The 12,870-nt window shown below is 39.8% G+C and overlaps 1 protein-coding gene across 1 annotated transcript in view; it reads right to left on the bottom strand.

Moving 5' to 3' along the window:
* Positions 1–214: 214 nt before the first annotated feature.
* LDLRAD3 (low density lipoprotein receptor class A domain containing 3) overlaps positions 215–12,870 on the bottom strand; it is a 71,805-nt gene continuing 59,149 nt past the window's right edge. Inside the window, exons 4-5 of the mRNA XM_039731036.1 lie at positions 7,064–7,409; positions 215–5,060 (exon numbers count right to left, since the gene is read on the bottom strand). Of these exons, the coding sequence (XP_039586970.1) occupies positions 4,799–5,060; positions 7,064–7,409 (608 nt within the window). The 3' untranslated portion in view covers positions 215–4,798. The remainder of the gene's footprint in view (positions 5,061–7,063; positions 7,410–12,870) is intronic.

Raw genomic sequence — 12,870 nt, 5'->3', positions numbered from 1 at the left:
ATTAAGCAATTTTCATTGGTATAAATATGGATCAGTAAATTTTTCTACACACAGGTATATGTGATTTCCAATGTCACTTTGCTTAAAAAATATATTTAAAACCCACAAAGAGTTAACAAAACTTAACATGGAATGTAAAAGATATTGTAAGAAGCCTCATATAGGAGGCTATAGAACTAGAATTGAGACTATGAGACCCGGGACATGCCCACTTGTGAACAGTATTAAAACACCAATTTTATTCAGGAATACAGAATACATTTTTGAAGATTTCCAGTTTACAAAAGCTTAAGACAAGGTTGGCTTTCAACATACAACCTCTTTTAAAGCATTTCAGTAACTTCTCAATTTCAAGTTGACAAAACCCCCTCAAATCAGAAAAAAAAGAAAAAAAAAAGATAAATCAAGGCCACAGTTGTGTACTGGGATACATTCAGGCAGAATCCAGCACAGTATTGAAATTCTTCCTGCAGTCAATGTTTTAGTCCATGGATGTAATATAACCTTGTGTTAATAAAAAATACCGCAGATCTAGTAAGAACGGCAAGAAAAGTCCTTGTCTTACAATTTTAGTTCCAGGCATTATATGCAAAGTAGCTTCCAATAAGCAACAGTTAAAAACAGTACTTGCCATTTGATCACCACATAAAAAATACAGAATTAAATTTTTTTCTTCATTTACACAATTTTAAATATTCATTAAAAATCAGAATCAGTGTCCCTCCATCCTTTCCATCATTAATAACTTTCCTTATCTACTAAAACCATTTGTCTTTGCTACGATGTCTAAAAGGAAAGAGCAGAAGATTAATAAGCTACAGCATTAATTGAAGTGAGAGTCATCTCTTTCCTCTGCTCAGTTTCTAAATCTATCACAAGGGCCCTATTAGCTGTATCAAAGTGAAGTGGTGTAAATAAAACTGATTTGGCTTAAAAGTAGAGGAAGAAGGAATACAGTTATTTAAAAATTGCAATGCAGTCAGTGTTTTTGTATATGTCACTGCAGACAAGAGCCAAGAAAATTATTCACAGGCTCTCGTTTAAAAGCATCAGTGCCAGTTTTCCATTTCCAGTATCAGAGAGGTAAATGGCAATTTGCCTTACAAGGAACTTCAGATTACTATCAAGCAGAATCACTAATGGCTTCATTTTAAATACACAGCACGCTGATTTCAGCAGAGGTTACAGCTGAAGCTCCTGAATTTTATTTATTTGTATTTAAATGACCTTTCTGACATGCCTTCATTTACCTGAAGTAGTCATTTCTTCAAACTCTTTTGTTCAAATATATTAATAGCTGCATTGAGAACTACTCAATACAGTGGTTACCATTCAGTACAGATGTGGAAACAGAATTTGGCTCTTGAAGAGAACTTTAATTGATTTTACTTTTGTAAGAATAAGTCTTTGAAATAACATTCATTTGTTTAAATATTAAGTAGAAAGGAAAGCTCTTGGATGACTAACATCAAACTAAAAGGTTAAGAACAATTGCAAAAATAGGATGATCAATTCCAATTTTACCTGCTACTGAAAAGAAACCCTACCACATGGTATTGGATGAACATTTAACTTCAGTCTTACAAGCTTCAGGATTTTCAATGAAATATTTAATTTCATCAGCACATTTCCCAAAGATTCCACTGAATAATGCAGCGTAATGCTGTATTAACACACTAGAATTGATACACCATAAACAATTTCTGTGAGATACTACAGCAATTTCCAAAGAAACCAGCCTAGCAAACCTGTTCTACAAACCAGAAAACTGGAGTAAGATGAGCCACCCCAAGTTTTAGCACACCTTTTTGAACAAGATACTGAATTGCTGTAGTCCTTAAAATTCAGTGGTCCCCATAAGTAACAATGAAGAGGAAGACAAGGCTTGTTGCCCTTTCTGGATCTCTACACAATGATATGTAACAACACCCAGAAACACAGATAACAGCTTTTCCAATCAACATTCAAACAGAAAGGCACAATCTCCTTTTAAGTTGTGTTCTCAAAAACTAGATTCCTATACAAAGATAAATACACCCTTAGCTGGAAGGGAAAACATCACACCATTAAGAACGTTTTTTCTGTTTTTCTTTTGGTAAAGTCCAAATGGATGATCTTAATGCAAAAGTTACATGAATATATACATCCTGAAAGAGTATCTTTTTTTTAAAATATATATATGTACATATATGACAGTGACTGACACAAGACAGAAGAAACAGGCTATATTCACTCCTCTCCTACCTCTTAGCAATGTGAGGCAATGTTTTTCAGATGCCATAGGCACACAGTATTTGGGCTGCACACCCTCTGGTGTCTTAGAATACGCATGGTGAAATGCAATTCCCTGTGGAAGGCTTGTTTGAGGGGTAATGGACACAAAGATTTAGTTTCACTAATACAGCTATAGGCAACTTGAAAATAAAAAAGATACTAATTACAATGAAATTACTGCAAACTCTTCAATGGTGTGTTTTCAAGGCAAATATAAAGTTTATAAAACTGCAACAGAAAATGATTCAGGTTAATTCTGATACAGCATAACACAGCTGTCTTACAGAGGCCAAGCAGAACCTTATTGAAAGGCAAGAGGGATAGCAGGGTCCAGTGATCACAGAAGACGTCCCTGCACCCATCTGTACTATGAACTCATTCACATACCTGAGTCTGATCTACCTGTAAAATAAAGAATAGCTGTCTGCTCGGTGCAATGACAACAGTCTGCCTATGACCTTGGTCAGTCAGTAATAAAGCTAAATCCTGCTTTGTGCAGGACAGCATAATTACATTGCTTGAGTTCTCAGCAAGGATGAAATCTGAGCCTCTCTTGTACATTACTTTCCAAGGACCTAGGAGCATCTTCACCAAGGCACTTCACCACAGGTTGTCTAAGCCTGTAATGAAAGTTGCCCTTAATCTGCTTCCAAAGTCAGCTAGCCCATCAGCATTAGAATTCTCCAGGACTCCCCACTATGTCCTCAGTCCTGGAATGACCTGTGCTTGTAAATCTATCTGGTCCCTGTCTCTTGCATATTGTGGCAACAGACTCCAAAGCTGGAAATGAAAAAAAACCCAAAAAACCAAAAAACAAAACAAAAAAAACCCCAAAAAACACCACCCTAACTCTCTCCCTGAAAAAATCGGGTGTATTTATCAGAACTGAGACTGAACTTGAGTTCTTGCCTTACCTACACTCCAAATTCTTGGGTTCTGAGCATGTAACCTTTGGGCAAAAGAATCTACCTTACAAAGATGGGAAAGAAGAAAGAAGGTGTGGGCAGTCAGCTTCTTTCACCTCCTTTAAACAGCAAGGTCTGTTTAATGACACTGTTCTTTTTTAAATAGAAAGAGTGGGAAATATGGGATAGACAAATATAAATAATTTTTCAAGGCAAATTTTCCCCCAGAGAAGAGGAAGACACTGCACTGTTTTCTGTATACTGAGCACAAGTACGGCACTGCAGCGGTGTTTAAATTCACAGCTTCTTCCCTCTTGCCACTCTAAATACCTTTAACCTCAGAGGTGCTTTCACATGGTGATTCAACAAGGTGCACTGAAACACATTTGACAGGAGACCGTTACAAGACTTATGACAGAACAGACATAAATAATTCTGCTACAGAAGTTAGAATTTCAACCAAATGAATGTGAATAATGCAAACCTGTGAAAACCAATGAGTATATTAAAAAAGAAAAAATTTTGACAGTTTAGAGTCCTTGTGGTGTAGCAGAACTAAACCCAAGTGATACACTATGTACATACAGGTAGGTATCCATGGCTGGTCACACACATGCTGTAGACGGGATGCCAAGCCCACACCTTTCACTGCATGACCTGCTTTCAGGTATTTCACAAATATAGCAAACTACTCATTGACACTAAAGCTTTCTGTGCCGGGTGTTTGCCTCATAGCAGTTTTAGTGTTGAAGCTTTTGCTGGAACAATTTGGGGGTTTGTTTTGTTATTTAGTTGTGGTGTTTTTTTAAACGGAGTAATGCTATGCCACACAGGAAAAGAAGCCCTGCTCTGTTGGTTTGAGAGGCTTCAGAGCCTTTGTACTCAGCCTTGACATTTGACAGATAAGCCAACCTTTGCGGTGTTGCTGAGACAACCCATGCAAATTTGGCCTAGATACTGGCATCTGGGTAAAAAAAAACCCATGGTTAGTTAGAGTTGTTGCATCCTCACAAGCTTAAACCTCCTTCATAGTAAGAATGTTCCAGCCCTCGCAGAGATGGGTCAAGTAGGAGATTTTCTGCAATTTGGGCACTGCCAGGAGACTGGCATTGGGCACCAGACCTCCAAGCAGCACGAGTGTCTCTCATGTGCTTCTGTGACCACCAGTTGGCACCAGACAGTAAGAAGAAACAGCTCCCACCTTGAGAGGATGGAAGGCAGTCTGAAAACAAGAGTCCTTCTGGCAGAGTTTTCGTGTGCAACTTCTGTAAATATTATACACACTCATATATACATTCATATACAGTAAGCAGTCCAATAAATACACCACATCAGTTCTTTTGACAAAGCACTGATGTTTCTCTTACTTGTCTGAACCAGAACTTGCTCACAGAAATACTGTGGAGAGCTCATGTGACTCTAGGTCCACGTGACTCTAGGTTTAGCTCTCCTTGCTCTACCGTTGGCGAGCCCAAAACGCTGAATTCAAATGTTAACTCAGTGTGAATTCAAAGCAAGTCATTGTTCAGGCACGTGTCCCCCTGAAACCTCTTAGCCACAGCAGATTAACCCACACAGACACAGTAAATGCCTTCTGGCCATCCCAACTACTGGAGCAGTTACACTTCTCTTTCAGCAGTGTGGCTGACCAGAGGATCTCTCTGATCTACTGTCCTCTCCAGCAGAGTTCTGTGCCCATCCATGCTGCCATGGACATCTCTCGTCCAGCTGTCGGATGTGCCCACAGGACTTTCTGCCACGGGGGTGTCTGTGCTGGCCAAGCTTCCCGACCGAGAGCGGTAAGGAGGAAGGTCTGGCTGATTAGGGGATTCAGATTCGGAACAATAAGGTGGTGGAGGAAGGTCAAACCAAGGTGGTCTGCTGCAAGACACACAACAGAGTAAGAAGTTACTGAAAACAGTGGGACAGAAGATAGTACATGGTATTCCAATGATGAAAAAAACAAACAGTCTTTCTCAGCTTTTGAATTATGACACATTTCAAGAGATCTCAGACCTGCTCATATTACTCAGGTAATTTCAAAATATCCACACCACCACTGGGAAGCAAGGCTTCTGGCCAAAGTGCAACATTGTAATTTCAACCTGTTTAACAATCCACACGCTGAATTAGATGGCCATGGATGTCCAACAAAGCTGGCTCAAAGACAGCTGTGCAAGAGGTAAAACATTTCTGTTTAACATTTACTCCAGAGAAAACACTAAAAGAAGTAACATTAAGTGGCGGATTTACACCTATAGATGATGATGTGAGCAGAAGAAAGCTCCAAGGAAACCTCCACTAAATGACAGAGATTAATGGCTTACAGTCTACAAATAAATAACAAACTGAGTTCTCCACACAGACAAATCACTTTGGCTGTCATGAGATCACACGCAGAACAACTGTTAAGTAGGCACAGGCAAGATGAGCACTGCATTCAGGAAAACTGTTCTGATAGCAAGCAAGCAAGGGTTGAGCAGGTTGGTAAAAGGCACTGGGAGCAATTAGCTCCAAAACTGCTGATGGTTTTATCAGCTCAGGTGAGAATCTGGACACCTGTTCATTTAGTTGGTCTTGAAAATGAAAATACATAACTATTAAGAAAGTCAACATTAAGACAAGGGACCTGCAGCCAAAAGTCGTAGAGAATAGGAATTTACAATTATTCTTAAATCCCAGTTTGTACTGTAAATACCAACAGGGTGATATTGAACAATCTGAATTGTTAAAGTTTGTACTGTATCCTTTCTAGGTACAGGGGATGTCTGCTTAAAAGTTTTGTTTGGAAAGACTTTACAGACAGCGGTTAAAATGAAGGTTAATTATCTACAAATAAAAGCAGCATCATAACTACATCATAACATACGTCATAACAGCATCACATACAAGCCACACCCACACCAAACTTCAAAGCACTTTCAGCTATTTAAATTAGGAGGAGTTCTTTCCATTCCAGAGTTCTGTTATTTTCTTCTCTTGGTAAAAGGTAAAGCAGCGCAGAGCAGAAGAATGATATAAATTCTTCATAAAAGAATTGAAGAAGCTCTCACCTTTATACACTTATCATAAATGAGCAGGGCTGTATTTTTTCAGTGCTATGCCTTACAACCTACCTGGTTTTCTTTGGTGAAACTCCAAATTCAGTTTTCATATTTTGATTCCAGACTGGCACAGGTGATCACTACTAGACAAGTGATACATTCTCCTGCCCTTCTCAAAATCTTACTATCAATATGTGCTAAGAGACTTGAGTTTCCCTCAAATCTCTTATAATACCAGGAACAGTAAACAGACCTGAGGACCATGAATTTTTCATACACAGAACATGTCGCCATGATGTTTTCTGAAAAATTATTTTGCCAGGATTTTCTCCTGAGGAGCTGAGGAGCCTCAGGAAAGAAATATAAACAATAACTATCTGCTGCTGTGGAATGCAACTGGTGCATCAGTGATTGGTGCAAGTTGGCTGTTTCTAATTAATGGCCAATCACTGACAGGTGGCTTGGGCTCTCTGAGAGTCACGAGTTTTTGTTATCATTCCTCTCCTGTTTTTTCTCACCTTCTGATAGATCCTTTTCTCTCTATTCTTTTTAGTATACTTTTAGTATAGCATTTTAATATAATATATATCATAATATAATAAAACAGTCTTCTGAAACATGGAGTCAAGATTCTCATCTCTTCAACCGTCCTGTCACCCTCGAACACCACCAGAAGAACGAGCTCAAATTTACTGACATTCCATCCTGTGCAGGCAACAGAAGCGCAGCACTGGACTTCTGTCAAAAGCAGCAGTAAGTGGGTAGCAGCAGCACAGATTACCAGAGCTGCAACCAGCAGAGGGATGCTTTGGAGAGGCCTGAATCAGCTGCTGTACATACCTTTGGTCGAGCACTGCCTCTGAATAGGATGGCGGGGAGTCCAGCTCCACTGGCCTGTGGTAGGGCTGGCCGGCCATGTACTGGATGCCGTTGTTGACGTTGTAGGTGACGCTGCAGTGGTGCGGGTGGTCAAGGACCACCAGGCGGGACAGCAGCACGGGGTGCTGCAGGCGATGCACCGGCAGCGTCATCAGATTGTTGCGCTTGCGCTGGTGGTGCAGCACCAAGGCGAGGAAGGCCACCACGAGGACAAAAATGACAGAGCTGCCAATGATGGCGTACGTAATACTCGGGTAGTAAAGCAGCTGATTTTCAGAGGTCACGTAATCTTGGCCACTCCCTGCCTCTGCAAGACAAAAGGAAAAGAAAGCCTGAGATTGGTTTCAATATAAAACTGCTTTTGGCCTATACTGTGTTTTCTGCTAATACACTGTGTGACAAAGAAAGTCTTCCTTTTTCCTTCAGATTGTGAAAAATGAGCTCATTAAAAGCATGCAAATTGGAGATGGCAGAGCATCCCTGAGTCCATCCTCACCCACAGTAGTGCCAGCACATAAACCACTAGGGAGAGACAAGCTGAGAAAGAGGAAAATACACACTGTAGTAGGAAGCATGAGCATTATCATGGGAGTATCTCCCCTACCCAACAGTCATAGCTTTGGCTTCCAGAAGTGAGACACCCAGTTCCAAGCCATAACCACAACCTCAGCTGCACCTGGCAAAGCTTACTAAAATCAGAGATGTAGAAGGTGCAACACTTTTTAAATTTTTTTTTTACTTTACATTCCTCTGACACCATTTAAGCCCCACATCCACAAGGTCTTGCAGCCATTGAGCAATATATTTTTGGGCAGGAATTTCTCTTTCTGTGCAGCCTGTAATTCCCTATAGCCTCAAACAGGCTATTCTGACATTCATCTACCTCAAGAAAAATATGAGGCTGAGTAAAAACCAAACCAAACCAAACAAACAGAACCTCAAATCCACACAATTACAAGAGCATGATCCATCCAAATTCCTAATTTCCTACTGCAGAAGGCTGGCACAGTAAGTCTTGGCATATGATTTTCCTTTCTTTTCTTTATCAAGCAAAACTGCTTTTCAGTCATTCAGAATTGCAACAGAGCCACTAACACTTCTCTAACAACAGATAATGAAATATACACTGACTGTGCCCAGCATAATGGAAGATCTTTACTCAACCACCCACTGTTTTCATCCAAGATGCTTTAGGTATGTCTCTCAATATTTGATTTTGGTAGTTCACTTCCATGGTTAAATATCAAACCACAATTCCCAGCATCACTAAAAATAGCTTCTGCATTTCTCAGTAAGATAATACAACATAAAATGGCTAATCCTTTAAACATCTCAATTTTAAAGCATATATACTTACATAAGAAGAGATGAGATGGGGAAAAAAGACTGTATCAGAACAAAGAAGACATGATTTTTTCATTATGAGAGCAGTGAGGCACTGGAACAGGTTGCTCAGAGAAGCTGTGTATGCCCCATCCTTGAAATGTTCAAGGTCAGGCTGGATGGGGCTTTGAGCAACCTGGTCTAGTGAAAGGTTTCCCTGCTCACAGCAGGGGATTTGGAATAAGATAGTCTTTGCGGTTCATTCCAACCCAAGCCATTCTTTGCTTAGTGGTCCTGCTACCAACTATGAAAACTACCACTCAGATAGAGCTGCTCCACTGATGATGCCACTTTAACTGCAGACCAGAGCTTTGCAGGCCAGCTGCAAGCCAGACTTTCCCTGATATTTAGTGTAACACCTTAGGGAGGATCTTTGCTAACTTTATTTCCCTGTGCAACTGTGCTAGAGAAAGCAGAAATCACTGTTTCCAGTCAACATTTGGTCTCTGGCTCACTCAGCAAAGTGAACCAACTCTGCATAAGGAATGTAAATGAGAACAGAAGGAAGGAAAGGAATTGACATGCATTAGTAATTTTAATTACAGCTCATCACATATTACTCTGGCTCCTTTAATAAACTCCCTAAATTCAACAGCTAAGAAATGAATTCATATCACGCATCACAGACAAGGGCCAGTGCAGGGAATATAATGACAAGCAGATCATTTTTATGCAAGCATCAAGAAGTTTATTTGCAAAGACTGACCTGTGCATGAATACTACTACCTGCAGCAAGTACAAGGAAGGTAGATCTGTAATGGCATCCAGTAAAATACCACAAGACTCTCATTCAACTTGGCTTGCCTTATTGGCATAAGGCTGAAAACAGGATGCCTTTGCAGACTTGATGAGACCTAATTAGTTACCATGGGGTCATTCTGCAGCAGCACAGTCTCTTCTCTGTATAATCTCCATCTTACTAAAACATGAGAAAAATGAGAAGTGAATTATCCATCAAGTTTTTTTCCCAATCTTTTAAAGTTATCCACCTGTTTAGGATAACATCTTCTAGGTCCTACAAGAACCAGTTCTATAAATCCAAACAAGTTAACTAGATTGCTGAAGAAAAACTGCTTTGTCAAAAGTCAGATGGGATCTGATGACCAGCTTCAGAACAGTGTGAAACAAAACATCTCTTATCCGGTTTTACAATCCTTTTCATACAACAACCATAGACATATTTTGTAGAGATTTGGGACAACTTTGCTATTAACATGCTGTTTTGGAGATTTGGGATTACTGAGGCTAATGAAACATCATTTATTTACCAGTAACTCTATTCCTTTTTGGGTGTTTAGATCTCTTTCTCATATTCCCACTTAGTTCACTGTCTTTCTGAAACCCAGAGCAATCTAAGGGCATGCCTATAGACCTGTGTAGAGATCTCTGAACCACAAGCAGAGCTATTAGGGTGCTGTTTTGAACAGTTTTGTCTGGAGCAACCTTTGAACGAGCCAACACAGCAATACTGAATTTAGAATTGGAATTAGCACCTCCATCAGTTCAGCTAATTCTAGCCCATGTGTCTCCAACACGAAGCAGCACAGAGGAGTAGAGATATATCCTGTGAAGAGCAAAGAATCTGATTCATTTGTCAAGTGCTCTTTCTTGCACCCCAGGCAGAGCTGAGGATTTGCATAGAGACACCCTCCCCATACAAAGAATCCAGCTCCCTAAACATGCACAGTCTTTACATCTGTCCAGGAACAGACTGTACCTGAGATGGAGTTCTAACTAGGAAGCTCCAGCTACCATTAAAACTAAGTCTTTTGTCACACAAAACCAGTATTATTCTTGCCTTATCAGTGGGTTTTCTGGGCCAATCTTAAGGTCTCTTAGCAATCCCTGCTTACAAGTGAAGTTCAGTGGCATCTCACTTTGGCTGTGATATAATTTATTCCAGAAAAGACCAACCTGTACCTAACCTCTCTCTTTTCTAGCAAGGCAAATAAATCCAAGCCTGCAAAAGATGAAAGTAACAATACCTGAGCCTATCAACACTGCTTGGCATGCAGTCCTAGAGAGGTGAACTGCCCTTAATGGTCTTCCAAAGTAACGCTTTGACAAGAAAATTACTCTATGGCACAGCTAAAACAAACCATAGTAGAGAACTACGAGACAATTTTGCATACAGGAGACTTTTACATCAAGTTTTTGCTTTGCCTTCCTATATACCTGATCGTGTTGAAATAAGTAACTTTTTAGAATTCCTTGATAACATTCTGTTTTTTATGTAGAGCCTGGTGAATATTCAGAGGTTTGGAAGGGAATGAGGGGTACTGAGCTGAGACTGCCTGATGAACCTTTATCCATTTTGCACTCAATGTAAAAGGGAGCAAGTGAGATATACAGAACACCTGAAAACTGTCTGTTGGACATGCACGACTACTTAAGGAAACAAAATCCATGACTCTTTAGCTCTGCTCTAATAACTTTCAGCAAATGTTTACACATCACAGAAGTCATTTAACTGAATTTCTTGGTAATTCAGTTATCGTCTCTCAGGAGAAACAGGCATTATCCAGGTAGGTTTAAAAAGTTCTGTCTGCTCTGCTACTAAGTGCAAATGCATGAAAAAGAGTAAGTGGGCATACAAATTTCATTTAAATTCATGGAGTATTTACTATTTTCTGCCTTTTTTCCCCCTTAAGAAGATCCGTTTTCTATCATGCCACATATAAACAGTTTATCAATGCCACTTATGCCTCTTAAACCCCAGTATCTGGGAAATGCCGAATTCACCGATTAGAGATTTTTGGAGTGTAAAAAGCCTTGTGGATAATTTAGGAAAATACTGATAAAGGAAACATAGCAGGTTGTGTTTAGAGGTCTATTTTATTGACTGTGAACAAATTTGCTGTCTCAAAGTTTAAAAAAAGATCTGAGAGTAACTGCATTAAGTCTGCCAGACATAGGGATGAGAGGCTATTATTTTATCTTTCACAATCCTCTGCTCAAGCCTGGCTTTTCACAGTTCATTGGAGAAAAAGCTTTTGAAATACATAATCTGAGCAGACATCTGTAGCCTTAATGAGCACGAGTCACGGTCCATCTCCAACAAAGATGCTACTGTAACAACACATTTAAATTCCAACTGGTTAAAGTGCAGAGCTGCAGCTTGGAAGGTTAAAGACAACAAAAATCAAATGCAGACGGGCAGAGCTTTTGCACATTATTTACTTTCTGTGTTTGGAGTTCTTAGGGCATCCAGCTAAGTCTCTCAAAACTCTTATTATATTTTTCATCCCTGATGATTTTATGTGCCACTAAAACAAGTTTTTCATAGATTTTGTGCACTGAACTCTCAGAATGTTCTTTATTCTAGTGATGTTTTTCTAACTGACTTATCTTTTTTCCCTATTGCTCTTGTCAGTGTTATAAACAAGATCTCTCTCAGACAACACAGCACCTTGACCTCATGAAGCCTCCTGCTAGGTTACCACTGTTCCCCCGCCGAACAGCTTCACAGTTCCCATAGACACCAGAGACAAAGATTTGTTTTCAACTGCATTCAAAGCGTGTTTTTGCCCTGCTATGGCTTTCTCTGTTTCAAGCACAGAAGAGAGATTCACTAATGAAAGTGTTACACATACTAAACAGGTCTTATCTATGGGAATTGGCCAGAGAAATACAATATGATTACATTTTTGCTTAACAGGTACTTGGTAAACGGGTAAGATTTCTGGGAAGGCACCAGGATGAAGCTCCTTCCAGGTACGTCTATAACAATGATGGCTTCACAGACAAAGACAGACAACAGGCATCTGCACAGATGTCATGACTTCAAATGGCACCAAAGTTATCCTGTGTTTAACTCCCTCCTAATCACAAGTGTCCCTAATGCCCAGACCAGAACTACAGCAGCCAGAACAGCCCTTGATCCAAGAAGCTGGAGCAAAGGGTAGATCTACTTCCAGCTCGTGAAGTTGCCCATCAGGTAGTTTTCTCTATGTTTGCCTGGCTCCTTGTGTGGCTAGCCTCACCTGAAAACTAGATAGTGATGTTCCCACATTCAAAGGACATTCTCCAAAGCTCTTTCATACTGACAAGAACTACATTTTCCTGAAAAGTGTAAGTGTTTCCAATATCAATCAGAAGTCTTAAACACCACTAAATGCTGTCTTACCCATTCTTTCAGATGACTGGAAAGACAGTCATGACCTTGCCTGCACAAACACAGTAGGACCTCTTGATATGAAGAACTTGTTAGCTATACCTATCCATATTTACATATATATTTACATCACTATTGGTATTAGTGTAACAACTTGAGCTCAGAGCAATGAAACAGAATTTCTCTGTATAATGCACTTTAGAGGCTCTGAGCATAACAATGCTTATTGTTCCCAAGAATGTAAAGCTAAGTGTAAGACTTATAACTATAT

Source organism: Passer montanus, unplaced genomic scaffold, assembly GCF_014805655.1.
Source record: "Passer montanus isolate IOZ18808 unplaced genomic scaffold, ASM1480565v1 scaffold75, whole genome shotgun sequence".
Classification (NCBI taxonomy): Eukaryota; Metazoa; Chordata; class Aves; order Passeriformes; family Passeridae; genus Passer; species Passer montanus.
This window is presented reverse-complemented; position numbering and strand designations above follow the sequence as displayed.